The sequence below is a fragment of the Aspergillus alliaceus genome, assembly GCF_009176365.1.
Source record: "Aspergillus alliaceus strain CBS 536.65 unplaced genomic scaffold BDW43scaffold_80, whole genome shotgun sequence".
NCBI lineage: Eukaryota > Fungi > Ascomycota > Eurotiomycetes > Eurotiales > Aspergillaceae > Aspergillus > Aspergillus alliaceus.
The window spans coordinates 42,800-70,744 of NW_022474763.1; the positions used below are offsets into that span (position 1 = coordinate 42,800).

Genomic DNA, 27,945 nt, shown 5'->3' on the forward strand with positions numbered 1-27,945 from the left:
CTGTGTGGTCTACCAGTAATGGAATATATCTTGGAATACAAGCGGAAGAAATGGAGAAGAAAATCTAGCTCACCTAGGAGGCAAACCCCTAGGAGGTCTGATTTAAGAACATGATAAGAGCGAGATCCGGTACATAAAGACTTTTTTCCCTTTTAACTTTTAAGCGTTGTGTGTTGAGGCTTGGCTTGGACGTTTATATATGAGCCTGGGTTTAGTTGCTGACATGCTAGGACCCATCCAATTTCATGAAAGACGATCTATGCCATTAATCCACACTGTATCATGCAGGCATTGTAACGAGTGGAAAATGTCGTCTTCGCCCTATAGACTGGACTCCTACATCGTGCTTTTGACTCCACAACCCAGACCTCAGATCGTCCACAACTTTGCTCAGCGTTAGGCCTACGTCCGCACACACACGACCCAGAATGTAACCCTACGTATCAGCTTGCTCTCTTATCTTCCTTTCATTCTAACTCAAATAAACTTCTCGGGTGATCATGCACGGTTTGCGCAGAGACTTTTAAGAGAGGGCCACGCTTCCCAGCGTCATCCACGTACCAGCCCATCAGGATAGGTGAAGGTATCTACAGATTCAAGATGTCTAAGATCGAGATCTGGCTTACTTTCCTGTAGTCCTTCGATGTATCGCAGCCATATATTTAAACATCGTAGAGAAGGCTTCCCATGTTTCTTGCGCCCCTCGTCTTGTCCCCTGGCTTCTTGCCTCCTGGAGACTTGTCCGCCGGAGACTTGGGAGCTTTCTTTTCTCTCTTATCTGGAGTGGGGTATTGCACTAGGCGAATCTCAAATGCAGGAAAGTTTGGCCAGTTGGGGTCAATAGGCTTAGCTATCAGGATGGTATTGAAATCCATGCCAACGCCCCTTAGCTTCGGCCATTAATGAGCTAGGCGGTATTCAATAGATGCAATGATCTCTCCACAGTTGGCACTGAACCGATGCTGGATAAGCTCATTGTTGGGGAGACCGTGCGCTACGGACGAGCTTTCTTCGCTTAGTGTTTTTCATACCCTGACCGATGGATAAGGTCTTTGTGATTGTCACGTCTTCTCTCGTTCTGTGCGTGCCTAACTCGGGATTCTGGCTTTTGCCACAGCAATCTTTCAGTGCCTGCATCACGTCGTCCGCATGCTCCTCAGGCACGCCTATAAATTCCCCCTAGTTTTCAGCCATTATTTTGTCCGTGGGCCCAGTTCTTAGAGCTCTCTCCAAAGGCCGTATACACGATATAAGCTAACGGAACCTCCTCGTTAGAAGATTTTGCGCCACCATTGCTCACAGAATCCGGCCTGATGATAATAACTTTCAGATATGTCAGTAGGGGGGAGGTCTACGTTCCAACTCGTTTTCTTATTTTTCACTATTGCTACAGTGCCTAGGTGTGGGTTCGGACCTCGATTTAATATTATCACTAGACTGTATATCTTCGTTGGAGGATAGAGTAGTAGAGATACTACTAGGGTTTGGAAGGATCGGCATCGGTCTTTCAACATCGCCGACTGAACAGCCGAACCACCGAATTTCCGATATACTTCTTTTGTCCCTCTTGGACGTACATTGTCTCCCCTACTTCACCTATTGGAGTTGAAAAATACCGGGGTGAATGCCCTATGACAAAGATTATGGACAGCGGAAATGTCTCCGATTATACCACCGAGGAATCGAAGGTACTCCGTCGCTACAACGTCTCGCGATCATGTCTCCGCTGTCATCAGCGCAAGGTCCGCTGCGATAAATCCAACCCATGCGCTACGTGCGCGCGATCCAATGTTACCTGTCGCTATCCCGGTTTGGAGAAGTACAAGCGTCGAACTCCGAATGTGAGTCGCAACGAGATGGCGGCCAGATTGACCCGGTTGGAACGTACCGTTTCGGCCATAGTTGGCGGGGTTGATGGTGTAGGGACACGGACAAACTCATCATTGACTAAGGGTTTAGGGTCCAGCTTTACTATTAGTAGTACTGACAAGGAGGGTGCGGGTCAACAGGTGAAGTTGCCTCATGCGCCGAGAAAGGGCTTTCTGGTGACTTCTGGTCCTTCTATGAGATATATCAATGAGTCTTTCCTATCTCATGTTCTTGAAAAGGTCGGTTATTGATTTCTTTATTAGGTTTTATATTTACGATACTAACTGCTGGGTAGGAAGAAGAGCTTCAAACAGCCATAGAATCTCCCACTACTAGTGCCCATTGTGGTTCAACTGCGTTCTCTCCCCTGCGCCCAGAAGGCCTGTTGTTGAATCCACAGCACACGATCTCAGATGTTGCGGAGTTATATCCGTCTCGCTGGGAAGCAACGCAGCTCTGGCAGGTTTATCTGAACAATGTGAACCCACTCATGAGGTTTCTCCATATCCCCTCTCTTCTGCCGAAGATATACAACGCCATTAACTTCCCCGGTGAAGTACCGTCTGATCTCAGCTCGCTTCTATTTGCGATATACTTTGCGGCAGTCACGAGCTTGCTATCTATTAATGAACCTGACTTCCTGGGGGGCCAGAAACATGAGGCTCTACAGAAGTATCAACGGGGTTTGGAGGTGTCGCTGTACAATTCCTCGTTTTTGGACTCGCCGACCATAACCTCCTTACAGGCCATGGCCATCTATGTAGTAAGGCTCTCTTCCCTGTTGTTACGACTGATGACGGCCGTATGATGTCTGACCGTTCTAGCGATGTCGCCGATTCCACAGTAGTGGACGCTCCAACTGGGCTTTGAACGGTCTGACGATTTATGCGGCTCAGTCGATTGGTCTCCACCGCGACGGGAGTCATTTCAATCTGCCGGTCCTGGACTGTGAGCTGCGACGTCGCTTGTGGTGGCACCTCATCACTGTCGATAAACGAGGGGCTGAGGATCACGGCCTAGTCGGTGGCTTTGAGACCGTTTCGGACACCAAGTTACCATTGAATGTCGACGACAGCGATTTGAATGCCCAGTTGCAGTCTCCACCGCCTCCGAAAGAAACGTGGTCGGAGATGACCATGTTCCTGATCACCGCAGAAGCGAGTAAGGTATTTGCACGTATCAACTGGGTCTCATTGCAATCTCGACATGACAAGAACGTGCACGATGAGTCGCGACAGCTGGTCGCAGACTTCGATGCCTCGTTAAGTAAAGGCTACCTCAGATACTGCGACCAAAATGTCCCGATCCAGAAAGCTACACTCCTGCTAGGTCGGACACTTTTATCCAAAGCGAAAGCTCTCATCCACATCCAGTCACTTAACGGTCTAAGCTCTGAGCAATATGCAAAGCATATCAACGAGGAGACTCTTTCCTACGCATGCGAGGGATTAGAATGCGCATGTGAGATGCTCACAGACGAGCTCCTGAAGTCCTACAGTTGGATATCCTCGACCTTTACCCAGTACCATTTGCTCACGTACGCTCTTTGGCATCTATGTGTCTGTCCAGAGACTCCTGGAGTTGAACGGGCTTGGAGCGCCGTGCATATAGCGTTCGAGTTGACGGAGCGGGAGTCCACCTGGCGCGAATGCGACTCTCACTGGGCTGTGCTCTGCCGTCTTAGACAAAAGGCACGGTCAATCAGGCAATCTTATTTAGCTGGGAACCCGCAGGAAATACCGGCTAATCTGGAGATTGTGGACTCGGCGGGTCTGCCAGATACTAGGCTGGATGCCGACCTCGAAGATGTATCGGTGCCTTGGGATATTGAGTCTCTCGCATTCTTCGACTGGACGGCTTTTGCTGCTCCGACTTTCTGAAGCTGTGTACCACGAGCCAGACCGGGTTATTTGTAGAGCGTGGTATAATGGTACATGAAAGCCAGACCCTCGTGGCGTGCTAGATTGCTTTGCTGGAAGGGAAACCAACCGTTTATACCCCATTAGTCACCGTAGATCAGGCTTAACTCATCCTCTCCAATAGATCCGCGTAGCTGTTCAGAGCTCGTCCCATTAAATTGACCAATTCCCAAATATAGTCTGCCGTAAATAATCGAGCCCAGAGCCGGGTGACAATCGCGCTCAGACGGGTATTGTTCGCTAACAACCATTCACGCGATACTCCGTGCCGAGCCTCCATTACCATGTCGATGACAAACCCCAGAAGCTTGTTTTCCTGCTCCGTTAGACTCGGACTAGGGGACGCGACCGTCGCCTCTTCGAGCCATTTTGCCAGTAGAACGGCGCATTCCAATGAACACAACGCGTATTGAAGCGACCATGAGTGTACCTGTGTCTGCGCGACATAGTTGATTCCCAATTTAATAGGAGTACTCAATGCATGGGCGCAGTGCAGTGCAGCTCTAGTTAACCGGTCACTTCGCTCGACCGAGAGGTTCTCTTTTAACGATTGGGCGATGTCGTCCGGATTCCATGTCTGGAGCCGTCGGGCGGAGCTGAAATCCGCGTTCAGTCGGATATAAGCCAGTCGGAGAAGCGCAGCGGACGTAAAAGACACTGGGCCATGTGGATTGAAGGGGTCAATGGACGCTTCCCGATTGCGCTCCCAGCATTGACACCAATTCTCTAATGCGAGTTCCAAGGACGTTACTTCTGACGCAGAGAGCGAGTTCCCGCTAAATCCAGGTAGTCGACGGGCTTTTTGGAGCAGCCAAATGTTCTGGATGATGGCGTGGATGAGAACGTAGCCGCCTAAAGAGGAGAAACTCTCTAGTCGCCCTTTTGTATCTAAATTGTGGGTGAAGAGGGAGGCGAGGGCGTCTTGTAACTTGGGTTCGCCTAGGCTCTGACTTCTTTCTTCCATCCATTGGCTGTCGGTTTTGGCTTGCCATTCGATCTCAGTGCAGGGAAGGTCCAGGGTGACCTCCTCAGTGAGTATCATAGGTGGTACATCGAAGACAATCGTCTGGATGTTGAGGTAGCAAAACACGATTAGTCGGGTTCGCTTTCGCTCTTCGCTCTGTACCCAGCTTTCCCATGATCCGTCTTGCGCGGGGAGGTCGTTCAGCCCCCCTTGTCGGAGCAGCGTCTCCATGTGGCTCCGCATGTGTAGTGATTCATCGTAGGGGGGATCGTGTTCGTGCCAGGAGGACACCGACACTAGCATCAGGAGCGCCTGTATCGTCTCGAGGAGGTTTTTATCTCGAGCAGCCGGGGAGGATGCCAATCGCGGATCTCGGGCGATGCCACAGTTTGGTTCTACCCACTGGAACTCTCTCCGTATATGCTCGAGCGTCACAGCCTTGGCCACTTGGTAGAGTGCCGTGCTGGTTTCCGGCTCCCGGCAATATCGGGCGCCCAGTGTTGCCATGGATAGAATGAAGTGCAACGGCTTTGAATCAAGATCTAGGGTAGGGATATGTAGAATCGGGTAATGTTCTTGATACCCAGTGAGGTATCCATTAAGACAGCGTGATAGGGCATGGCGAGACGGGATATAGGGGTTCGGGATGACATTCGCGTAATCGGATAGGAGGGCACCGATGCGCTCTCTACATTGCGTTGTGACGGAGAGCGAACTTGGTGGTTGTCGCGATCTATACGTTGTCGGCGATTCTTCGGTCTGAAGTGATGGGATCTGCGTCCCATGACGCGGTAGAATTGAGCTCGAAGGAGTTTCCGCACTCACTGCTGGTCTCTCCTTCTGAGGCTGATGGTAGATGGGTGGAGTATCAAAGTGAAAAGCGGGAAACAAGGGAAGCGGTTGGTAACTGGGGGAGTATGGATGGCTTGGCAATGGAATGCTATCGAAGAACGACGTGAAGTCCTCTCCATCGGTCGGGATGGTTGGGCCAAAGCCACTGAATGGCTCGCTAAATCCCGATGACTCCGGGCCTTCATCGGTCGGATTCGGCCGTGGAGCGAAGGACGCTGAACCTGCCGACAGAAGACTGTAACTTGCAGAGCTCACAGAGGGGTCTGTCACGGCGGAGGCCAGCATATTCAACCCATCGAACATCTGGCGAGAAGCTGAGGGCGGAGTTGCTGCATCCTGGCCCACGCCCGATGTCGGGGAACTGTGCGACAAGCGTTCGTGACGGGCCAATAGATCTCTGCACGCGATCAGTACGAATATTTAAGACGGTTATGAATTACTTACTTGCGCGTAAATGATTTAGGGCATTTGTCACATATGTACGGTTTCTCCTTGGTATCTAACAACAGACATGTTAGTGAAGGGACTCAGGCACAAGTAGAAAGAATTAATTCTAGCTTACGTGAGCGGTCATGACGTTGGAGATGCTCCAAGCGGGCAAAAGTTCTCTCGCATCTTTGGCACTGATAGGACCTCGTGGCCTTACCCATGGTAGAGGTCATTTAATGATTGTGGAGTGACGGCTGATCAATCAATGCATTCCTGTTGCCAAGAGGGAGTTGATTTGGTCGGGATTTGATCCGAGATACTTTCTATAAATGAAGATTCGGATCCTTAGTAATTCCGATCCATCTATAACAATACCAGTTGACAATTCGCTACACCTTTACAGGACGTTATGGGGGTAAAATAGGATTCTTCCTTTTTCAGCGACTATATATTATGGCAATTATATACAGATAAAATCAACACCACTTCAACTACCACAACTTGAAGATACTAGCAAGTCACCCCTTAGTGTGGTCCCAAAATCCCACCCAAGGTCCATTTCAACGTAGACCACAGCTCCCGTCCAAAGAAGGGAATCATATCTGCATTGAGCTCGGAAAGAAGCACATCCTTCTTCGTGCACGATCCTGGATGGGAGACCTCCTTGCCCTCAAGTCGATCAGCGATCCATCCCATCGCATTGGCCGATCCGGTGATCCATAAGCTTGCATGCCCGCCGGCCAAATCCCGGATATATTCAACAGTGGCACCACCGTCGCAGTAAGTGTCGACTAGCTCATCGGTGTCTGCACCAGGACTGATTTCATCATGGACCGGCTTGTATATATACATAGGCATCTTAGGAGTACCATGGACACCCATCTGGCCAGCCAGGCGCATGACGGACTGAGGTACGTCCTCCGCAAATGATGCCTCGCCGTTCACGAAGTACAAATAAACATTCTTGAGAAAGCCCCCCGTGGACTCCCCGATCAGACAGCTGTTGGCCAGTTCGTCGAATTCAGCTTTCTTCTCCGGAACGAGGGACTGCTCCAGCCAGTCGGAAACGTTGGGATAGGCCTTGGCGAGTCCATTAATGGAACCGAACGCAAGGCCCGCGAATGGTCCACCGGTGACCGTTGTGAGGGTGGAGCTCAGGTTAGCGATGTTACCTCCCGCGGCAGCGCCGACGAAGTTCAGCTCCGGGGCGTAGGTTGGCTGAAGCTCAGCTGCGTTATTGACGGCGATCGAACCACCGGAGTATCCCCACATGGCGTAACGAGCATCCTTTGCCAACCCGAGTTTAGGACCTTCAATGAGAGCGCTGCGGACTCCATCTAAGGTTGCCTGACCGGAAATGACACCGGCCGAAAAGTGGGCGTCCAGTCCTTCGTAGTCGGTGGTCACGACCCACCAACCTTGGTTGAGGGACGCAGCTAGCTATTCATGCGGAAGGCTGTTAGCCACGCCGAATACGGTGGTAACGGCTAGGATATCCTGACTTACAAATGCGGTATCGGTAGACAGGGTACTGTTAGCAGACATGATTCCGGGAAGACCAGCGGGATCCGACCCGGGCTGCAAGGTGTAGGAAGGCTCGCAGGACGGATTGGAGGAATCGTAGTACAGTGCGTACGCAAGTAACTTGGACGGATCGGCATTACGGGGTTTGATCAGGGTATTCACCGCAGCGACTGGATTTCCCAAGCTGTCCGTGGTCCGGAACAAGAATTGATGAACGGCCTCAACCGACACGTCGACGGGGAGAGGGAGGAAAGGTTGCAGCTGATTTGATATTTCGCGACTGCGGATGGTCTCGCCCGGCGCGTAGGTATCAATATCAGCCGGCTGATCGTACCAGGGGTCCTGTGCCGGAGGAAGAGGTTTGGCAGCAGAAACTGCGGACCAGAGGTTGACTGTGACGACAGCGAACAGGGGAAGCCAGCGCATGGTGTGTTTAGCTCAATGGCAAGGAATTGATCGCCTTGATGCTCGTGGCAGCATCGTTTCATATTTATATCGTGCCGTGGAGTAGCTAACGTAAGTTTTATCTTTTTGACCAAACTTTGGCCTACGGTCGCGATAAGGAGATCCTCAGCTGGTTCTCCAGGTTGAGTATATTCAGGTGAGACATGCACCTCTGATTGATCGGTCTATCGATCCACAGTGTCCTAGTGCATCCGAACATTTGTACGGAACAGCTTGTACGGGCTGCCTGATCCACTTGGTGCCTGCATTAGTTGAATCTAGCAGGATTTGCTATTTCTGCAGCACGGCCTAAAAGAGTTCAGTATGTATGATACGTGAGGAAGAGAAGGGATTTGGTCGCTCAGAAGCTGATTTCCAGGTCTCGGCCCGAGACTTGGTGAGCAGCACCCCTGAAATTAGGGCTGTTGTAAGCTTTTCGGGTTCATAAAGACCCTATCATCGGGTCTCAGGAACCACCGATCTTTAGCGGCTCCACTCCTTACAAATTGTTCAATTAGGGTAGCGGGTGCTGGCGGGTAGAAATAAGGATCGACGCAATATCAGCAATTCATCTACAGAGTACCATTTCTAATCAATCCGGATGTCGGGTATTTATGGATTTACTTAACAGAGTGCAAGTTCCGAGCCATAAATCTCTTCTCTTAGCATTCCCAATACTGTATGGAGTAATGTCGGGATTTTTAGAGTATATGAAACTTAACAATCAGATGATTCTTACTTCATCTTGCTGCAGGAGCCCCAAGAATCCCTGTCAAAGCTCAAACGGTGCGGGAGCGAACTGCTAGTAATTGTAGCGAGATGGTGCTAGAGATGTACCTAATGATCATGTAGTAATAGTTGCCAATGGAACAGATTGCCACGGAGTACAATTAGGGCTATTCAAGACTTTGCGTGAAACATGACTTCCTTCCATGAAAAGCCCCGTGGGACCAGGGACAAAGGTATGGGTGTCCCCTGTATGCATCTACAATTCTGCATAGGCAGCGAATATAAGGTGTTATGAGATTCTGTAAGCTGCTCTTAAATCCGCCCGTATCTCCGAGGTCAGCTATGGTGAGGACACCTTCCTTCCTTCGGGGGCTATCGTTCTACACCTCCGAGACAACGGCAGAGATAGAAGAGAGCATTGCATGCTGGTGGAAATTTTGTCTTCAATACCATAATCGTGGAAAAGCCCTCATAGTATGATCCGTGAAAATATTATGACTGTAACCAATTTACAGAAGAGCGCTAGGTACGCCAGGTCAGTTATAGTGGACGTCACTGTGCAGGGAACTAATGCGCCTTGACAATATACAATTCGAAGATAACCGCCGCTCCCTCTAACTACTCCAAAGGGGTTTGACAAGACAGACTGCTCCTTAAAGAGGCTCCATGCGAGACAGCGTAACATGGTGGGATTCTAACGGGTCCTGTATGAGTTAGTGCTTAGGCATTCTAGGTGCCCTCCACAGCTCTCAGTAAATTTGCTTTATAATTAGTAACTTGCGAAGCACAAGACTGCCCCTTGGCCATTTCTGGTGTGCTCCAAGGTCACGACATGGGTTTAGAAGTCCTTCTGTCTAGCAGTGAGGGCCTCGGTGTATGTGGTTCAAGATGTTCGAAAGAGTATGCTTGATATGCTGAACCACGTTCTATATGATTCTTTCTTCGTTGGAATATGGTGAGTGGTTGCACAGAGTCAAGGGCAAGGGAGTCAAGGCGGAGTGAGGATTGGATTCATCAGCAAATTCAGTTGAACACTTTCTCCGCTGGTCCATTCCGGAATGTATCTTTCGCTGGTTCACGATCATGCTCACCGCGGTACCGAATTGTAATTTTTTTAGAGCTGACAAAAGCTATACAGAACTATTCCCATTGTCCAAGCATTATATCTAGTAGTACAGTCAAAACAGCCTCTGCTTGGTAGAGATATGAAGGCCACAATTTGCAGGTTCAAAAGCCTCTTCTCGAGCGATGAGGTCGATGAGGTTTCCCTAGCTCGGAATCTGCTCTGACCGCCTTCAGGCATTGATTTTGAGATTTTGCTTTTGTTTGTGCCGTGTAGTTTATCTTGTTTGTCATGTTTGTCATTATCTGATATCCCGTTCGTTCTGCCGACCGGATAAACGCAAAGAAGCATTTCCCACCCCACCTGGTCAATCAATCAATCAATCAATCACTGTCATGAAGCCCAAGTGACAAACTAAAAAGCATGAGGGATTCTCCTCAAGGATTGTCCTTCTAGAACCTACTGATACAAGCCCAAGCCCAATCAACAACCTCCAAAACTACAAATCAAGCTATCCGCAGGTGTGTCACTAAATGCATCTTGTGATCGAAGGAGATATACTCACAAGGAGCATCAGATTCTCCACAAGCTGTCCATTGAAAATGCGTCTGCCCTACGCCCCCTCCGAGCCTCCCTCGTCGGACCCCGACGCCGTGGACATCTACGCCCGCATTGCCGCCCGTCGCAACCCACGCCCGCTTATACCGCTCGATCTATCCCTCCTGCATTCGCCCCCGGTCGCAGATGGCTGGAATAGCTTCCTTGGTGCCATCCGGACCCGCACCATCATCGACCAGGGCCTACTTGAGCTTGCCGTCTGTCGCGTGGCGGTCTTGACCCAGGCGGTCTACGAATGGAATGCCCATGCCCCACTGGCCCTGAAGGGCGGAATTCAACCACAAGTGTTACAGGCGGTGCGGACGCTACCCTCTACCGCCACCGGGGAAGCTGGAGAGGTATTGAAAGCCAATGAGGCCTTGGAACAGAGCTCCTTGACGTCCCGGCAAAAAGCGATCGTGCAGTATGCGGATGAAATGACGCAGACGGTCAAGGTCCGGGACTCGACTTTCGGCCGATTGCAAACGGAAGGGTTCTCGGATCGCGAGATCGTAGAGTTGACGACGGGCATTGCGGGGTACAACTGTGTCAGCCGGGTGCTGGTTGCATTGGATGTTGGGGAGAATAACGCGAAGGAAATGAAGAGCGTGGATGAGTTGGTTGGGAAATAACAACTTGGATCTATGCACAGTGATACTTTAGTCTATACGGCATATGATGAATATTACTCAGGTTGCAGCGCAGCTTCCTCGAAGTGCCACAATCTTGCATGTCATGTTTACATTAAGCCGATATATATTCCGTAGTGTTTCGATTTACACTGAGATGTGGTCCAATTTGTCGTAGAACGCACAATATCCGCACAATATCCGCTTCAAGTACCAACAAAGGTCAAACCACACATTTACTGCAGAGTAATCGCCTTCGCTCTGGGCTGTCCCTCACATTCAAAGGTCGCCAACACGGTATGCGGGTCAACGGACGCAATACCCGGCCAGTGACTGGTATGGGGACAAATCACTTGCGGCTGGGACCAAGAGATCCGACCCTCCTGCGGGGGTCCGGCAAAGACGACCTTGATGGAGGCATTCTGCGTCCAAGAGACTTCCGGATGATCCTCATCTGTCATAAAGATGACCGCCAGCGATCCATCCGCGAAGGAGGCAATCTGTGGAGCACCGGCGTTACGACCCTGAGGCGGAACATACACGCGATGACGGTAGCCCCAGGTCTGGCCATCGTCGTAGGAGAGCAGCGCCTCCAGATTGAAGGTACCAAACGAGGTGGTTTCAAAGATCATCACTAGCGCCGGGCGACCATTATCGCGGGTGGGTGCGATTCCGTTCATCCCATCGCGCAATGTATCGCATTCGCCATGCAGACATTGCGGTTGCGTCCAGGTGGCGCCGCCGTCGAACGACCGGACCATCATCGTGCTCTGGTTGTTATGTGCGAATTCTAAGGAATACGTCAATTGTACCTCGCCTTGTTGGCCGAGACGCATGAACGGCTCCCAGACACCGTGTGGTGCACCCTTCTCTGTCGCCTGCGACAGGAAATGCCAGCTCCTGCCGGCATCAGTGGACCGGCAGACTGTGATACGGAAGTGGGTCGGACCACCGGGGCCCAGGTCGTGGTTGCGGAACGCGGCCAGCACTGTTCCCGGTGCAATCTCAAGGAGAAACACGTTGTCGACATCACCCTCACCGCGGGAGACCTCACCCCAGTTCTCGAAGGTCCGACCACCGTCGGTGCTTCTCGTCACCGTGAGAATTCGTGTGTTCCCTTCAAAAGCGGTAAACGAGGCGAGCAATGACCCGTCGCCGAGTCTGGCTATACGTGGGTATGTACCCCGTACATTTGGGGAGAGGAATCGTTCCTCGTGGTTAATGAAATGGTTTCCAGGAAACTGGCCTCGATACGGCTGCTGGTGGGGTGGCGGGTAGTACTGTTGTTGCTGGTGGGGAGGCTGGCCCTGTCCCTGTTGGTGATCATCTAACCCGAAGGTTTTGAGGATTTTCTGACCGAAGTTGGGCATGTTGTTTGCTCTTTTCGCTGTTTATCAGGAGTAAAAGTGGTTGGTTGTGTTTAGAGAAGATATAAGGAGGGGCGGAGGAAGAATAATAAACAGCTGTTCAACTTGAAGTGATTGACATGGATGACGTCATCCCAGCCCCGTTGAAACATGGCCGCCTGATGGCCTCATTGTTGATCTCTAATGATGATGGTAATACATCTAGAAGATCCCAATTTCCCAGGAGCTGGTCGCAGGGAGGTTTGGGAGGAAGGGTATGGGCTGCGGTTAACAATGTCTGGGGTTAGGGCTGATATTGCCTAATCCGGCCGTGTCTCTACAACACCACATCAGCTCCATCCGAACCTAAAGCCGACTAAGGTCGGGGCCTAGAACCAAGCAGCTACTAGAGAGAGGCTTCGGTCTGTATCGTACGGTCATCTCCACTCTCCAATATCATATCCCTGCAGAGTTATGTCGCGCCCGAAGCTCGGCAGCGCGGGTCTAGTTCACCTGCAGCCGTGTATGCAAGTGGAAACAGAATCGGCCTAGTCTGCTACTGCACGAAGGGGTGGAGATGCACTATACTAAAGCCAGCTGCTGATGTTGATTCGAATCACAAAAGACACTCCACATATGACAAGTCAGTGCAAAGACCCACGTTGCATTTCCGCGATCCATTCGGCTTTTCCCAACTCACCCTTTAGCCTTTGCATAAAGGCATAGGTGGCACGCATTCATACTACATCTATGAGAAATATCATACTAACTAAGAATAAGTATGCACCCCGGTGGCTGACGACAACTAGGCAGTGGTGCGGGGATCAGGCAGGTACTTCTGCTGCTATCTAGTCCAGCCATAAAAACATAGCATTCACCCACACTGTCGCAGGATCACAGATTATCTGATAAAATTTCATCAGTAGATAATTTTTCAATACAAAATGGCTTACGTCTTGTAAAACCCCTACTTCATTCATCTCCTCCCTTGCACTTAAACCTGCTATTAGAGCCGCAACTAACAAGATGACAGTGACAAAGTCCTCAACCCCCCCCCAAATACCTCTCAGCACCAACCTCCCCGACGAAGACTACTCCGAAAAAGAGTCTCTCCCAGAACAATTCTCCGGCCGTCTTTCCGCAGACTGGAAAGTAGTCTACCGGCAGGACTTCGCCAAACACCCGAAGGTCTTCCTGTGCTCGAACTGGGCGTATCTTCGCTTCAAAGATGAACTTAGACCGAACCAGCCATTCCCGTACGCGGATGAAGACCCTGACGATACCACCAACTACACGGTAGACGAATATGTAACGAAGTTGGAGAGGGAGTTTGGCTTGGTTGTTTGTGCAGATAATGATCCTAAACGGGTGGGGCTTTTAATTTATTCTTTTTCTGGTCCCCTGGTGGTGTCTTTCGTTATTTTTGCTTTAATCGAGGGCTTGTTTACTGATGGCCGGATTGGGATAGATATCTGTTATTTGGTCTCCCAGTGGAAGTCCAAAATCCGTGGGCCATATACAGGTCAAATATGATGGGAACTGGGAGAGTAAGGTGTCGACTGAGTATTGGGTCATTACACATGGAGAGAACGATTTCCAGCATCTCGTCAATGGGAATTTGGTGAGGATGAAGACGTTCAAGAGAAGATAGATGTAAGCGTGATATACGCTTGTTTGGTGTTTTATGGAATTCACGTTGTTCAGTAGTAATAGGGTCAATGGATTTAAGTGTCCTTGAGCGTCACTACTGTTATTCCAAAAGTAATACAGCATATTTGTTTGACCAGGGATCTGTCATTAATCTATACTATTGTATCTACAGAAGCAGTATCTCAACATCAGAGACATATCCAGAAAGGTCAAGTCTATGGTATCATCAACCACACTCTCTAACAATCTAGAACCAACACCGTTCAGTGTATGTATCCATAGCGGGGGTATTCAACAATGTAAAAGAAAGGAATCGTTAAAGGAGATCCAGCTCGCTGCTAAGGATTCAGCAGCAGGGTAATAGGCGGGACCAGGGTTAAACCGTTACTCGTGCGGTTTCTTTAGTACTTCTCCGGATCGCTGTTCTTGACGGCAGCCGAGTCGGTGCTGTCGCTGTCGGCGACATTCTTCGTCTCGGTCTGGTCCGCAGCGCCAAAGCCGTATTGGATGGCGACCTGCTCGACCTCCTCGTCGGTCAGGTAGGGGAGCTCCTTCCCGGCCTGCACGTACGACATTTTTTCGAGATAGCCCTTGGCGAAGATCAAGTCGATTTCTTCCAGGGAGCGACCCTTGGTTTCGGGGTAGAAGATATAGATGATAGGAATGAAGCAAGCATTGACAACGGCGAAGAAGAGGTAGGTACCCCACTTGATGTCCTGAATCATGATAGGCGTGACCATGACAATAAGGAAGTTGAACAGCCAGTTGGTGCAGGTGGAGATAGCATTGGCCTTAACTCTGGTCTTGAGAGGCGAGATCTCGGCAGGGTAGAGCCATGGCAGGGGCAGCCAGGTCGCACCGAAGGTTGCGATGAAAGTGAAGAGACCAACCGCTGCACCCTTAGATGCACTTACGTTGTCAGGAATCAGGCACGCAAATGCGAGGACCATGGAGATACTCTGTCCGAAGGAGCCGTAGAGGAACAGCTCACGGCGACCCACCTTCTGGATCAAGATCCAGGATGAACAGGCGAAAATAGAATAGACGATCATGTTAACACCGCCCAGAATCATGGACATGAACTCATCTTGGCCAAGCGACTTCTTAAAAAGCACGGGCAGGTAATAGATGACAGCGTTGCAACCACCAATCTGCTGGAAGAACTGAGACGAAGCGCCCAGAAGCATACGACGGCAGTGCTGTGTCTTGCCACCGGTAAAGACTGCAGACATGGGAGTGGATTTGGTCGCCATACCAGAACTGATTGTTGAAGTTAGTCAAGCGATATTCATTAGACAGGGAATGCATGGGGTTCACGTACGCTCGGATAGATTCCAAGATAATGTTCTTCTGCAGCTGAACATCATTGTGCTCGATGGGCTTACCCTGCAGTGCGGCAATGACTTTTTCACCTTCTTCATAGCGCTCTTGGGTGAAGAGCCATCGGGGCGACTCCGGGAGAACCAATAGGCCAAAGATGATGATGAGACCGAAGAGGCACTGGAAGGCAATGGGGAAACGCCAGGTGAGGTCAGGGTTGCCATATGACGCTCCGAAATCCACCCAGTATGAAATCAGAGTACCGATAGCAACGGTACTGCCCTCAATACAAATCAAAAGACCTCGGTTCGATGTGCGCGAGCACTCTGCCTGGTAGGTGGGGATCGTAGAGGTGTTCATACCGTTTCCAATGCCAGTGATGACACGACCGATACAGAACTGGGCCAAGGGAACATGACCGGGCCAGGAAGTGACTTGAATGATAACACCGATGATCATGATGAGCGCTCCCAACATGATGGAATATCTGCGACCCAACCAATCACCACAGGCTAAGATAAACAAGGCACCACCGAGACATCCTGGGCAGAGTTAGTTATGAACACATCGCCGGCGGTAGTGTTCAACATACCCAGTTCGTAGATCGCAGTGACCACACCCTGCATGGTCGAGTTATCTTTCGTTGCATGGAAAACGTCGTTGAAGGGCTTTGCGTCGATGATACTACTCATGACACCCTCTAATCGAAACCGTTAGCGAGATACGTTACGGCAGGATATTCTGGAAGACATACGATCGTAGCCGAAAAGCAAGAAACCCATCGTGGCAATGGTTGTTACGGACATCATCAGCTTTTGACCGCTGAGGCCGGCAAACGTTGGAGCAGAAGACATGGCTGCGATGAAGAAACCCTAATCGGGTCGATAAGATATGCGTACGTTGTCAATCGTCTACCTCTCCGCAGTGCAACCCGTAGCTCAGCAAATGCCGGTGACGCTCAAGCGTTTTGAGACAATAGACCGAGACCAAAGGACGTTTCAAAATGAGGATGGAGCTTTCCTTTATAGCTGCAGGCGCTTTGCCCCAGGGGGAAGGGAAAAACGTTACATGCGAAGGACCACCCACCCAGAAGCAGGTGTTACGAGACATGACCAATGTAGTCTTCATCAAGTAAGCACATGGGGAAGTGTGAAAAGTTTTCTATGGAAGCTCCCCCACTGAAACACCAACAGGTGAACCCTAGCTTGGCTCGGCAACAAGGGAAAATGGGACAGCACCGAGCGCTAGGCGCGAATAGGATTACACCTACTTATGAAATCTTTTGGGCTGAGACATTGAAGACGGGGAGATCCGCTGGTCTCATTGCGAGTTACGGTCCTTAGCTCTGGGGCCTAGATCTAGGCAGATAAACGTCGAGATACTAGTCTCCAGAATTTTTCGAAGACCCCCATGACACAGGAAAACGAGCCAAATGCCACTGATGTCATGCTGCTCTTGTGTTTGAAATTGTTCAAAGTCCAGAAAAAGATATGAAAAGGACAAGAAGAAAAAACCCCCAATCTCATTGCTATCTGTCAGGCTAGTATTCCGAAAGTCACTGCGACATGACGATTTGGGGGCTTCGGAGTGTTCTTGCGAGTATTTCTTGGCAGTCCCTCTCATAGGGAGACGGACGGGCATTTTTTCTTCCATCTCCAAAGAGCGGAGAGGGTCTGGGGAACTTGGGGTATGTTGTCCCTTGATCGAGCTATCACTGTCCAGGGTTAAAACGCCATCATCACTCCCCACCCGATACTCTCCGAGAAGAGGCGAATCAATCTCGAGCCGGTTATCAAAGAGGAAAGAGCACAGGAAGAATTTTCAGAAGTAAAGATGTAGTATTGGTCATATTAATTGTGATCATTTCAGCTAAGATTGGGGCCGTTCCGCTTGGCGCGCAGTGGCGAGCCTCTAAGGAGGATGAGTTTTGGCCACCACGTCTGGGCTGCCCCCTTGGCACAGTGAAGCAATGTAGCTTAAAGGCCCTTCTTCTTCCCCCCAGTGCTTGAGAGTGCTTGAGTCTTCTGGGTGTCTCCTTGACTCCCCCTTTGAACATCTTGGCGAGCGGAGTATATGGAGTCCTGATCATTGGAAGCTGTAATACGTAGATATTATGGCCAGCACCGAGATTACGCCAAGAGAGTGAATGGTTGGATTGCCTCATAACGAGTGCTACTCTAGAAAGACACGTAGAAAGGAAATATAATCCCTCCCAGGCCGCTGCCAAGCAGGTCCATGTTGGCTCTTAATTTTTTCCCCCAACGATTCACGGTCGGTCTTGGCACATCTCCGAGGCGTTACTAACGTGATCCCGATCGTCCTTTTTTTTACCGGCTAAATCTTGCTATCCTCATCTAGAGAACGCCATGTGGTGGTAAATTCTCTGTGTGCCTCGGCTGGGTTTCAGAAACATCCCGCGTAGTTCAAATCCCTTCTCGCCCCCGCGTTCTCCGCCATATTTAGTATGGGGAGATGCCATTTCCCCACGTTTTCGGACTCATCCTGGCCAACGAATGAGGTTGTCAGGCCGATATAGGTCATGTTGGCCATGACGAACCCGAGGTTTTGCCGCCTCGTCGGCCAGTATCGTGAGTGTTCAATTTGCCGATAACTCCCCCGGGTGAAAACTCTCATGGTCCGACCGAGCGGTCATCGTGGTATCGGATCCATTGTCCGCCTCGTCTGGCTGGACGGGGTCTAAAGCTTAAGCCCTAGTTTGCCGTTTCGGCTTACACTAGATCCTTCCCCTCCCCGTCCCGTTCGTGGCCCCATATTTTTTTTTCGCGTTTTTTCTTAAAAAGAAAAGAGAGCAGGTGACAGTCTTCCAAGAAGACACATTCCCGCGCCATTGACGTGAATGGCGCTTCTCGCAGAATTTTCTCTTCCCATCTTCCCAATTCAGCAAACCTCGGCCTGTCGCCGATCACGTGTCAGTCGATACCCTTCGTGCACATGGTCACGAGAACGATTATTTCGTATACCTAGTACTACAAAGGAAGAAAGAAGGAAATTTTTATACGAAGTGTGGACCTTGAAGGAATCTTCAGGTGGCCCAAGTAGTATGGATCTATTTAATGGGATGGTTGCATTGCGGCGTGCATGGATAAACTATGGAAGCAGACGCATCGGAGACATAATGCAGCAGCACACTCATACTAAACAATTCCAGAAACTTACTCGCGTCGTAGATCGTGTCCTTTTTCTCTTTTCTTTTTTGTTTTACTAAATCAGATAAAACATGACCAACAGATACAACAAGACCCTTATGGAAATGTAAGCAGTACGAGTAATGCTAGGTCTGAGAATTAGAAATAGTAGATTTCTTCCCCGTAGGAAAAACGGGTGTCGCTATTCATCTCGAACACCATGTTCCGAACATCGTGGAGTTCTCCTGATGGAATCGCTAACCTTTTAAGTATTTTTCATTAGCATCGTTATCAGGATAAACTGCTCCACAATGCTTGATCAATGCGCTATATTTTCGTATCGCTGGACTTTCTGAGTTTCTCTCTCGGCCCGGAAAGGTTGTGATTACTTTATCCAAAGGGCCGGTATAGTTCCCTTCATAACGAAGTATTGATACTCGGGTAAGAGGATATGATACCATGGATAGTATTACATGTCAAATCCCACTCGACCAAAAATATCAGCTGATATGCTGGTCGTGCTCTGGACTCTATATATGTCCTACCAACATTAGATATCTAGTTAGGTCAAGGTCTGTTACTGTCCTAGTATTGGCTACGATGCCAGTGCGACGCCTGTGAGGCGCTCGGGCAGTATTCGCAGGCTACATCACACCTTGAGCCAGGCTAAATGAGTATTTACCACTGATGCCGAGCTCTCTTAAGAACCTATCTCTGAGTACCATGATATTCCAACAGAACCCGATCGGACGGTTAAATCATATGCCAAATCCTGTTAATGCGAGCTCCGGGATATTCAGAGCCAGAACTACAAGATGAAGCGGCAGTATTTGATGGCAACTTCCTTGCACCTAACGGGAGGTCAAGTACTGGCTCAAAAGGAACTAAAGGGTAGCTACACTACCCTAGCTTTCCGGGGTATGGGCTCTTGCCGGAACGCGCAAACTTCGCACAAGCCGTCCTGGATGCCGGCATTATTGAGGCCTTCGGTAAGGTGGGGGCTCGACACATTGCGATGTAAGTTGAGGCACCACTTGTCACCAGAAGTGATGGACCGATATCATCTGTGGCCGAGGCGCTCCCCTTTGCGCGGTAACATGGCTTCCCTTTGGCGAACAAGGCTCCTTGTGGAGGTGAAGGGCGTGGTATCGAAATCGCTCGGATAGTGAAGTCGTGGGTGAGAAGCGCCAGCTCCTCTCTTATCTGCTGAGCGGAGCAAGAAGACTCACGACGCAGCGAAGTCAATATGGACCACTATGTACTATTCTAGTGCGGGCACGGTCAAGTTGCTCTTGGGGTTGATGGCAGCTTCACTTTCCTAGAAGTCAACTTGACCATATAGCGATCGAGGAACCGACCGGAATTGACTTGGTTCTCGAGCAATTCCGCATCGCGGAGGGCTTGCCAATCCGCATGACAGAAGCTCCCATCCCACGGGCCATTCTATTGGCTTTCGCGTCAATAGGGAGGACCCTGGTGCGTGGCTTTCATTAGCACCGGGCGCCATTTCAGCCTTCGCCGGCATCTGACTCGACAGGAAAGTTGTACGTTATTCCATCCTTGTATAACTTTCATAGGGAAGTTGATTGTCCCGGGCGCAACTCGTAAACAAGCACTCGCCGAGCTCGGCGAGCACTAAAGGAATTTAGGAGCGGAGTATCCACCATTCTACCTGTCACCGTGACACTTAACAAAAAAGTTTTCCATGGTATAGATGGCTTCAAGGCCCATACACGTTTCTATGTTGGCGGTCGCAATGCGACTAGAACTAATACCCGGGCCCTTCACTCGAACCCATCTAGAGATTGACGGTAAGCTTGTGTCTCTGGGAGTGCCTAGTTTGCTTCTCAGCGGCCTTAGGTTCGGTAGCTGTGGGTTCCTCTGTCACTGAAGAGGACGATATAAAAGAAATACAACACGGTTACGGATGACATTCCATTCTCGCGCCTGTATAGAAAGGCGATTCACTAGCGTAACGAAGGCGATGAATATGGAAACATTTGTCAATGTGCTAAAGCCCGAGGTTGTCCGTTTTTTCGCTAGGGAAGGTGACTGTCTTCAAGCTGGCAAAGTGCTAACCACATATGAAAGCATAAAGCTGGTATTCAATCATTAAAAGGCTACCTGTTTCCATGCAGGGATAGGCAAGTATTGACTAAGAGTAATGAGCAAGCTGACCGAATTCCTCTCCTCTTTTCCTTTTTGTTTCTTTCTTCAATTTTATTTTTATTTTTATTTTTTTTTTTTGCGACGGTCTATAATCATACCAATGTGGTAGAAGAAGACTATGTTCTTTTACAATAGGTGGTTTCATCAATTAATAATGGGCTATGTTGTAGTGGCAACGGTTGCTTGCCATCTATGCACTTACCATGGAAAAGATAAACTCAGAGAATCCTGCATTACTTATCTTTGTGTTCACATGATCAATATTCTATGTACAATTACACTCAATCAGTTCATGAGGACAGGAAATATCCTTACACACTTTGGCTGCTAATCAGCGCAGGATTATTCATTCATTGCCCTATCTCCGGGTCCTACATCGGGGATACATATGACATTACTCATGACGGATTGGAGACACTAGTTCACCCGTCAACAGCGTATTTCAAAGTGGAGACAGCCTCACGTTTATCGTTGGAGCCTCACCGAGCGTAGGGATTATCGCAGAGGATGCAGCAACGCTTGCTGACCCATATTGACTATAGAGTTTACTCATCAGCATTCTGGCTCGGCTAGGTGTAATAGTGTGAATGTACGAGTAAGAGGTAGGAAAAAGCCAGAGTTAGAAAAGATATTGCTCAAAAGGGTTCATTTCCAAGGAGTTCTTACGTCGGCACTACTGGTGCGGGCAGCGAGAGATGTAGGATATCTAGAAACAAGTGGGCTAGCGAAGCTAAAAAGCACGAAGGAGAGAATGCCGAGAGTGGGAAAGTGCATGGTGAATGGTGAATGCTGAGGGAGTTAGAACACCAAGGGTGATGAGAATAAGATGCCACTCCTCATGCCCTTTCAATAATGTCCCACTAACCTCCGGAGGTCAGTAAATTTCATCCCGTGTAATATATATTCGATTCATCCGCTAGTGGACCTATCGCCTCCAATCAGGACTGTTTCAGCAATCAGATAAGATGTATTCTCACGGAAAGGATCCACCAAATAGTGAGATAATAACGCACCAATTTAACCGGTTTTCTGATCGACACTCAATCGTTGCGTCAACGTGGAAACCCTTCACCCGCACTTAACACTGATAATGTCGTATTTTAGCTACGTATTGATTGGTTCGCGAGTAAGTCTCCTGGGGTGGTTGGTATCAAGGACAGAAACTAGCAGAGCATCGGTGTCTGACCCATGGTTGTGCTGTGCTGATCTGGAGAAAGTCATGTAGGGCTCATACTCGGGGTGGATATCTGCATCGCTGTGAACTAATATCTCTCAGTGTAGTCCCGGACACTTTTTAATGTGGATCTTAATGTATCTCAAGTATCGGTTCTGCTTGGTCAATCGAGCTATCAAGGGCTAGATGCGACATTATTCCTGTCTCGGAAGAATGACATTGACCAAGCTAGTACACTGTTGCATTAATTGATTAGTGATCTAGCCTGCTTATTCTCAAGCTAGGAATGTTTTCGGGCTTGAGCTTGATGCTAAACCCGCTGGACTAAGGATTCATACTAGATAGCCTGGTGATTCGCTCCATGATACAGTCCTACTCCAACTCAGGGCATTACTGTCCCAAGAATAGCCATCAGGCTCGGTCAGTATCCGCATGACAGCTCTTTCGACATGCTTGTTAATGCCCTTATATATGCAAGGGCTTACTCAAAAGCAAGAAGACCCCTCAAATCTTCCCAACACACTTACCTAAATCAGTAAAGTGGCTCAACAGTAGTTGAGGATATTTAGGCCGATTACCAAGGCTAACTCCATTCAAGCATTCTATATGCTCCACAGGCTATATATGCAAATTTATTGGCTATTTATTTCCAAGTTCAAGGTCTACAGCCTCAACCACTTTTGCTCCCGAGCAGAACTTAACTACTACCACATTTTGTATGGGTCGCGTCATGGATCAAGTATAATAATCATACTGGGTTACGACCTAAAGTTAACATGTACTTGCTGTCACGCATAGCTCACCTGATCGAATATGACTCGTAAACTCTCATTTAAAGATTATCGTGGACCATAGAAAGTGTTAACTATTGAAATTGATCGGCGTAAAGATTGGCATCTGGGTGATACCGCGGAGTATCGGGCCGATTACCAGTTAGGGTAATCCCGCCGAACATGGCTGATGATGCCCTGATCCAAATTGAAGAAGACGCTATAAGTTTATTCCAAAAAAAAAGATCTATCTCTATAAATACAAGTCTTGATGCATATAATACAACAACTCCGACCCGATGCTGAAACGATGCAAAAGATCAAGCGTTATTCGCACATGAGAAACTAGCGCTGCTGGGATCATCATGCAATGATTTGCCTGATACATACAGGCCGAGACCACACTAGAGAATTGGTTAGACAAGATCAAAAGTGGACGATTGGATAGAGCGTACTATGCATCCTGCGATTCCGATAATGAGAACGTTGAGAATGGTGAGGAAGATTTTCATTGGCGTGGCGAAAAACCGGCCTTTATTAAGGTAGAGCCAAAACACCGCGCTGAGACCGTCTGTTTGCTGTTAGCCTCTGGATATTCTGGGTATTAGGGGAAGGGTTCGGTGGTGCATACAGGTGAACCAGCTGGCGAAGAGAGAGGCCTAGTACCGACGTTAGTTGGATGATATGTAGAGACGGCGACGAATTAAGGCAACATACCACTAAGCTGAGAAGATTGTTGAAGACCGGGATTGCCTCTGCAATAATCCAGGCGACAATCCAGAGACCCAACATGAGGATGACCCATGTCCCCGTGGCCACTAAATCTTTCTTGTGCATGCGATCGCTGCCGCGGAAGATGCGGACGTAGACGTACTTGCACGCGACGTGGCCGTTGACGACTCCACCGATGATAATCTAGCAACGAGGTTAGAAGATATACTTTGTATATACCACGGAGACTGTTGGCGAGCTTACAGTCGGAAGGGCAATGCCGTAGGCGACCTTGCGCACCACGGGACTCGCCGACCCTAAGGCGGGGGAGGTCACATCCTGGCCAGCGTAGTAATAGACAACGACGGATGTGACGATGTAGAGGCAGACATCAATGCCCTGCAGAAGGAAGAGGGATTTCGGATACTCTTTCGGATCCTTTAATTCCGACATGAATCCAAAGAAGGCAACGTGCCCCGCTGTAATACACGTCAGCGAGCTCGTAATGTGCAAGGGTGAGTCTGGAACCTACAGAAGGAGAAGACGATGTTGCAGACGGCCAAGAAGGCTTTATACAGGCTGGTATCGACGGTTGCCTGGATGCCATCCTTCCATGGGCGTGATATACCAACAGCAATCATTACAACCATCACGGCACTGAAGACACTAATAAAGGCTAGCGGAAAAATGCTCAGTAAGCTCCCTTGTTACATATCCTGGGTGGCAGCAAACACTCACAAGCAACGGAAAGATAGGACACCTTGGCGGAGGTGCGTGGTAAACACAGAAAATATGAGATGACCATGCCCACGACCCCAAAGACGATGGAACACGTTCCATGGTCCGTGATGGAATTCATAGCCACCGTAAAGGTTAGAATGTGACTCGCCATGATGAAAACGACCAATAGAAGCTGGCCGGTTCCCAAAAACTCACGTCCGAAGCTGCCCATCAGGACCTCTCCGGCATCGGCCATGCTTTGAATGTGGGGATAGCGCCATCTGAACTGTCCGATGGTATAACCTGTATACGTAGCCAGAAGACCGAGGCCGAGAAGAAGAATAATCGCACTTGGGGATTTATTAGTATTTGCTACCATGGGCATCAGGATCCGGGTCATCGTACGGGGCAAGGCCTAAGGCAGCAACCACGGCAGGTAACGAAAGAATTCCGAGCGAGACGGTCTCCGCGACCATCACTGATGAGGGTAGGTTAGTGGTCTGCTCCGAATATTTGTCCATAAAGCATACTCACAAAATCCGCATTGCCTGTATGTGTTAGGTCAGTGAGCTATTTTAAGAGGAAATAGGCGGTGCGATGACATACCACCAGCTTAACACCTTGTACTTCACCTCGGCGAACTCTTCATCACCAAAGGTGTCCTGATATTCTGGATGGGACTTCTCATGTTGTTTCTCCGCATCCTTGACGCTGACATCATATTCTGGACTCTGATCCATGCCACTCAGCACTGCGCTCCCATCCTGATCCGGCGAGGGAGCCATGAGTGCACTCTGAGGAAAGGTTGATCTTCAAACGTGCTGTTCACCAGCGCGAAATGACTCTCAACCGGCTGAAGAGGGGCGAAAGGACAGAAAGGAAAGCGGTCAAGCAAATGAAAAACAAGACCCAGAGAAAAAAAAAAGGGAAAAAAAAAGAAACCGATTTGACAGGCGGAGAATGAGGTCGTAGTTGTGATGGATACTACGCTACCCAGTTCCATCAACGGTCTTACTCCACGTTCTCAGCCGATCGAGGTTCCTCTGGGGAAGATGTTGTCTGGGAGAAATGAAAGAAAACACCATTGAATCATGACGACCAAGAAAAGCCATGGTGATTGCCTGACTCACCTGAGGACTTGGCCGTGAATATTCTGCAAGTGTGTGTCTCATTCTTGTTACATAATGGCTTTTCCGGTCCCGTGGCGGCCATGTGGGGACCGGTAGCCAATACGAAGACGCGGCTCCCAAGATCGACAATTACACTAAGCCCAACCCGGAACTAGGGCAGGGGCTTCCTGCAGGTACTCAACCAATCATCACAACGGGAACACATTCGGCTAGAGATCCAGAAGCTGACCCCGGAAAACTTTAACGGGAAAATAATCTACGTCCGAACTTTACCTCGGCCGACTGTTGGAGCAAAGCAATGTTGAAGACCTAGACCGGTTTCTCATTTATAATTCAACGGGGTCATATTGGTTACTAGTACTTCCATCCCACCAAAACCCAAAATCATCCTTCCACCAATCACAACCCAGAGCCACTGACACAAGGAAAAGCCGACATTCAACAACACATCGTCGACCTCGTGACACGCATAGTCCACAGCATCACTCGTAATCATAAAGCTGTTTCTGTGGTGGCACATCCTGGCGGAGGAGGTACTTCTTGACATACCACGGTATCATGCCCCGATAGTGGTTGATATGCTTGCGAGTTGGCACGGAGAATACCTGATCTAACTCTTCGAGCGAGAGTGCCTTGGTTTCTGGCAGGCAGAAATAGCAGAAAATCCACCCGAAAAAATTCCACGCCGCGTACCATCCAAACGCTCCCTGGACGCCGAATGCATCACGCAGGGGGAGCCAGGTGAGGGACACGATGAAATTAAATCCCCATGTTGTGGCGGTCGCAAACGACATGCCGATGTCACGGATGTACAGTGGCTGTTCAGATTAGCCTGGGCCAGCGCAGAGGAAATGAGTACGAAAAGCAGCCAAGGAAAGACGACAACTCACAAATGCTTCAGCGGAGTAGGTAAATGGCACAGGCCCCTCCCCGGGGGAATAAACGATCATGTACAGGTAAATCCCAGTCGCGACACAGGCTGTTCGGGATGTCTGGTCAGGGATATAGAACGAGAAGCCGGTGAAAAGTAGGAACAGGCACATCAGAGGGAACGTTGTCAGGAGTAGGTTACGCCGGCCGAATGTGTCAATTGTATAAACCGCTGGGAGAGCAAAAATCCAGTTCGTGATGCCGCATCCGAGAGAAACAACAAGTGCCGTGCGCAGATCAAAACCAGCCTCGCGGAACATCGAACTGCTGTAGTACATAATGGCGTTCACCCCACAAAACTATGCATTACATTAGCGATAAGATGAAAGAACTAAACCTATCATATACACAGACCTGCTGCATGAACATGACAAAGAAGGATGACTGGGCTGCACGCCGGTTGCGAGGGACAGTGAACATCTCTCGCCACAGCTGTTTTCCTTCACGGAGCTTCTCTTCAACTTTCAAGGCAGAGTGAATGTAATAGAGGTCCCTTGCCGCTTGGAACTCTGATGGACGCAGCTTGCAAAGCGCTTTGAATGCGTCCCGATACCGGTTGCGCATCATATACCATCGCGGTGATTCTGGGCACAAATAGACCTGTATACAGACGAAAAACGGACTCAAGGGAAATATTAGTTACCAAAAAGGAAAGACAACAAACCCAACCGCGGGATTTTGCCATCACTATGGAACACTTACGGAATAGCAGTTGACCCGAGCATGAGTCTCCAATTGAAACCTGGGATAGTTGAATGCGTCACGTCCATGAACGCGACCGATGCAATATATCCAAGCATAATACCAAATGCTGTCCACATCTGCCACATCATGACTAGGGCCCCACGAATATTGGCAGGTGCACATTCAGCCCCGTACACCGGTGTGGTTGTTGACTTGGCACCCACCGCAAATCCCAAGAGGAAGCGAGCCATCAGAAGATTCCACCAAGTGTGTGCGGCGGCCATCCAAAAGGAGGAGGCAAATGAAATGAAACAGGAGATGAAGATACAACCGCGGCGACCGAACCAGCGATTAAGCGGAGCGGTAGTCCAACACCCTATAGCAGCTGAGCAAAGATACGGAGCTCCATTTAATAGGCCTTGCTTCCATCGGTTGGTGAGATTGAACTCCTCATAGTAGTACCTATCCGTTGTTAGCAAACCAGTCAACCTAGAGCCGTAGAGAAACTTACTCTTGAGCTCCGTTCACTGCGGTCTGATCCATTCCCTGCACAATTGCGGAGCCCGCGCAAAGGACTGTTGATCATCACAGTTAGAAAGTCCCCGGTACCTAGTACAAAGGCCCTTACTGGTCATAAAGTACATCATGAACGGTTGATTCCACCGGTGTGTTTTTTCTCGGCGAAGGAGTTCCTTTTCGCCTTCCGACAACTCACTCAATTGCTCAAAGGATCTCGGATCCTGAGCCACCAGTGCCCCCCGTTTGAGCTCTTCCATAATGTCTTCGAGATTCTTCTCGTGCGCAAACTCTTCGACGTCGCGGTAAAGTTCCTCGCGAGACAAGCCTGCAAGGGGGTTCTTCTGCTTGGCCTTAACATCAGGCTTAATGGCATCCTGATACCAATCCCGGGCGATCTCAGCCGCCTCTTGTTTCTCGACTGAGACGGAGGACTCCAGATGATGCGTCGAGGTGGATGCTTCGGGGTCGTTGATTTTCTTGTCCATCGCAGCAGCCTATGTGCAGAGCACCTTGCAGATCGGGGACCAAGGCGTGGGTCAATATGTCCAAGAGGAGGTGCAGAAGACAGGCAAATGAGAGACAGGGGAAGGAGGAGAGTCTGGGGCCACACAATCTGAGACGGCAGAGGACCGACGCTTTTAACGTGTGCAGGTCTCC

The 27,945-nt window shown here is 49.5% G+C and overlaps 10 protein-coding genes across 10 annotated transcripts; 4 read left to right on the forward strand and 6 right to left on the reverse strand.

Annotated features, from left to right (window-relative positions):
- Nucleotides 1-1,631: 1,631 nt before the first annotated feature.
- BDW43DRAFT_316663 (Zn(II)2Cys6 transcription factor) lies at nucleotides 1,632-3,749 on the forward strand (the record flags this gene model as incomplete). The annotated part of the gene is made up of 3 exons (XM_032048357.1): nucleotides 1,632-2,108; nucleotides 2,165-2,632; nucleotides 2,694-3,749. The coding sequence occupies 3 exons, from the start codon at nucleotides 1,632-1,634 to the stop codon at nucleotides 3,747-3,749; spliced, it is 2,001 nt and encodes a 666-aa protein (XP_031894447.1).
- A 71-nt stretch (nucleotides 3,750-3,820) lies between these two features.
- On the reverse strand, nucleotides 3,821-6,286 carry BDW43DRAFT_242489 (transcription factor domain-containing protein). Its single transcript, XM_032039693.1, has 3 exons — nucleotides 6,167-6,286; nucleotides 6,049-6,103; nucleotides 3,821-6,001 (listed from the first exon to the last, which is right to left on the reverse strand). The coding sequence occupies exons 1-3, from the start codon at nucleotides 6,264-6,266 to the stop codon at nucleotides 3,892-3,894; spliced, it is 2,265 nt and encodes a 754-aa protein (XP_031894448.1). The 5' UTR covers nucleotides 6,267-6,286; the 3' UTR covers nucleotides 3,821-3,891.
- A 259-nt stretch (nucleotides 6,287-6,545) lies between these two features.
- BDW43DRAFT_323765 (secretory lipase-domain-containing protein) lies at nucleotides 6,546-7,983 on the reverse strand (the record flags this gene model as incomplete). Its single annotated transcript, XM_032049823.1, has 2 exons — nucleotides 6,546-7,473; nucleotides 7,540-7,983. The coding sequence occupies 2 exons, from the start codon at nucleotides 7,981-7,983 to the stop codon at nucleotides 6,559-6,561; spliced, it is 1,359 nt and encodes a 452-aa protein (XP_031894449.1). The 3' UTR covers nucleotides 6,546-6,558.
- Nucleotides 7,984-10,145: 2,162 nt separating this feature from the next.
- BDW43DRAFT_293607 (carboxymuconolactone decarboxylase family protein) lies at nucleotides 10,146-11,103 on the forward strand. Its single transcript, XM_032043843.1, has one exon. It carries the CDS (start codon nucleotides 10,327-10,329, stop codon nucleotides 11,020-11,022), a length of 696 nt encoding a protein of 231 aa, XP_031894450.1. The 5' UTR covers nucleotides 10,146-10,326; the 3' UTR covers nucleotides 11,023-11,103.
- On the reverse strand, nucleotides 11,104-12,592 carry BDW43DRAFT_293608 (sialidase family protein). Its single transcript, XM_032043844.1, has one exon. It carries the CDS (start codon nucleotides 12,387-12,389, stop codon nucleotides 11,256-11,258), a length of 1,134 nt encoding a protein of 377 aa, XP_031894451.1. The 5' UTR covers nucleotides 12,390-12,592; the 3' UTR covers nucleotides 11,104-11,255.
- A 717-nt stretch (nucleotides 12,593-13,309) lies between these two features.
- Nucleotides 13,310-14,016, forward strand: BDW43DRAFT_304487 (uncharacterized protein; the record flags this gene model as incomplete). The annotated part of the gene is made up of 3 exons (XM_032045612.1): nucleotides 13,310-13,318; nucleotides 13,407-13,733; nucleotides 13,834-14,016. 3 exons carry the CDS (start codon nucleotides 13,310-13,312, stop codon nucleotides 14,014-14,016), a joined length of 519 nt encoding a protein of 172 aa, XP_031894452.1.
- Nucleotides 14,017-14,341: 325 nt separating this feature from the next.
- On the reverse strand, nucleotides 14,342-16,331 carry BDW43DRAFT_242546 (general substrate transporter). The gene is made up of 4 exons (XM_032039694.1): nucleotides 16,090-16,331; nucleotides 15,928-16,035; nucleotides 15,337-15,877; nucleotides 14,342-15,275 (listed from the first exon to the last, which is right to left on the reverse strand). Exons 1-4 carry the CDS (start codon nucleotides 16,187-16,189, stop codon nucleotides 14,417-14,419), a joined length of 1,608 nt encoding a protein of 535 aa, XP_031894453.1. The 5' UTR covers nucleotides 16,190-16,331; the 3' UTR covers nucleotides 14,342-14,416.
- BDW43DRAFT_293615 (uncharacterized protein) lies at nucleotides 15,856-17,133 on the forward strand. Its single transcript, XM_032043845.1, has 2 exons — nucleotides 15,856-15,877; nucleotides 15,928-17,133. The coding sequence occupies exon 2, from the start codon at nucleotides 16,227-16,229 to the stop codon at nucleotides 16,515-16,517; it is 291 nt and encodes a 96-aa protein (XP_031894454.1). The 5' UTR covers nucleotides 15,856-15,877; nucleotides 15,928-16,226; the 3' UTR covers nucleotides 16,518-17,133.
- Nucleotides 17,134-22,914: 5,781 nt separating this feature from the next.
- BDW43DRAFT_316670 (transmembrane amino acid transporter protein-domain-containing protein) lies at nucleotides 22,915-24,810 on the reverse strand (the record flags this gene model as incomplete). The annotated part of the gene is made up of 10 exons (XM_032048358.1): nucleotides 22,915-22,998; nucleotides 23,050-23,165; nucleotides 23,226-23,253; nucleotides 23,312-23,509; nucleotides 23,570-23,784; nucleotides 23,838-23,981; nucleotides 24,044-24,375; nucleotides 24,431-24,503; nucleotides 24,560-24,573; nucleotides 24,632-24,810. The coding sequence occupies 10 exons, from the start codon at nucleotides 24,808-24,810 to the stop codon at nucleotides 22,915-22,917; spliced, it is 1,383 nt and encodes a 460-aa protein (XP_031894455.1).
- An 827-nt stretch (nucleotides 24,811-25,637) lies between these two features.
- On the reverse strand, nucleotides 25,638-27,773 carry BDW43DRAFT_316671 (sugar porter family MFS transporter; the record flags this gene model as incomplete). The annotated part of the gene is made up of 6 exons (XM_032048359.1): nucleotides 25,638-25,973; nucleotides 26,046-26,384; nucleotides 26,440-26,707; nucleotides 26,788-27,231; nucleotides 27,281-27,344; nucleotides 27,398-27,773. 6 exons carry the CDS (start codon nucleotides 27,771-27,773, stop codon nucleotides 25,638-25,640), a joined length of 1,827 nt encoding a protein of 608 aa, XP_031894456.1.
- Nucleotides 27,774-27,945: the final 172 nt, after the last annotated feature.

Coding starts and splice junctions, on each gene's coding strand:
- BDW43DRAFT_242489 (XM_032039693.1), bottom strand. CDS start 6,266: ATGACCTCTACCATGGGTAAGGCCACGAGGTCCTATCAGTGCCAAAGA. Junction 6,104..6,166: donor CCAACGTCATGACCGCTCAC/GTAAGCTAGAAT, acceptor GTCTGTTGTTAG/ATACCAAGGAGAAACCGTAC. Junction 6,002..6,048: donor CCTAAATCATTTACGCGCAA/GTAAGTAATTCA, acceptor GATCGCGTGCAG/AGATCTATTGGCCCGTCACG.
- BDW43DRAFT_293607 (XM_032043843.1), top strand. CDS start 10,327: ATGCATCTTGTGATCGAAGGAGATATACTCACAAGGAGCATCAGATTC.
- BDW43DRAFT_293608 (XM_032043844.1), bottom strand. CDS start 12,389: ATGCCCAACTTCGGTCAGAAAATCCTCAAAACCTTCGGGTTAGATGAT.
- BDW43DRAFT_242546 (XM_032039694.1), bottom strand. CDS start 16,189: ATGTCTTCTGCTCCAACGTTTGCCGGCCTCAGCGGTCAAAAGCTGATG. Junction 16,036..16,089: donor CTTGCTTTTCGGCTACGATC/GTATGTCTTCCA, acceptor GGTTTCGATTAG/AGGGTGTCATGAGTAGTATC. Junction 15,276..15,336: donor ATCTTGGAATCTATCCGAGC/GTACGTGAACCC, acceptor TTCAACAATCAG/TTCTGGTATGGCGACCAAAT.
- BDW43DRAFT_293615 (XM_032043845.1), top strand. CDS start 16,227: ATGCGTACGTTGTCAATCGTCTACCTCTCCGCAGTGCAACCCGTAGCT.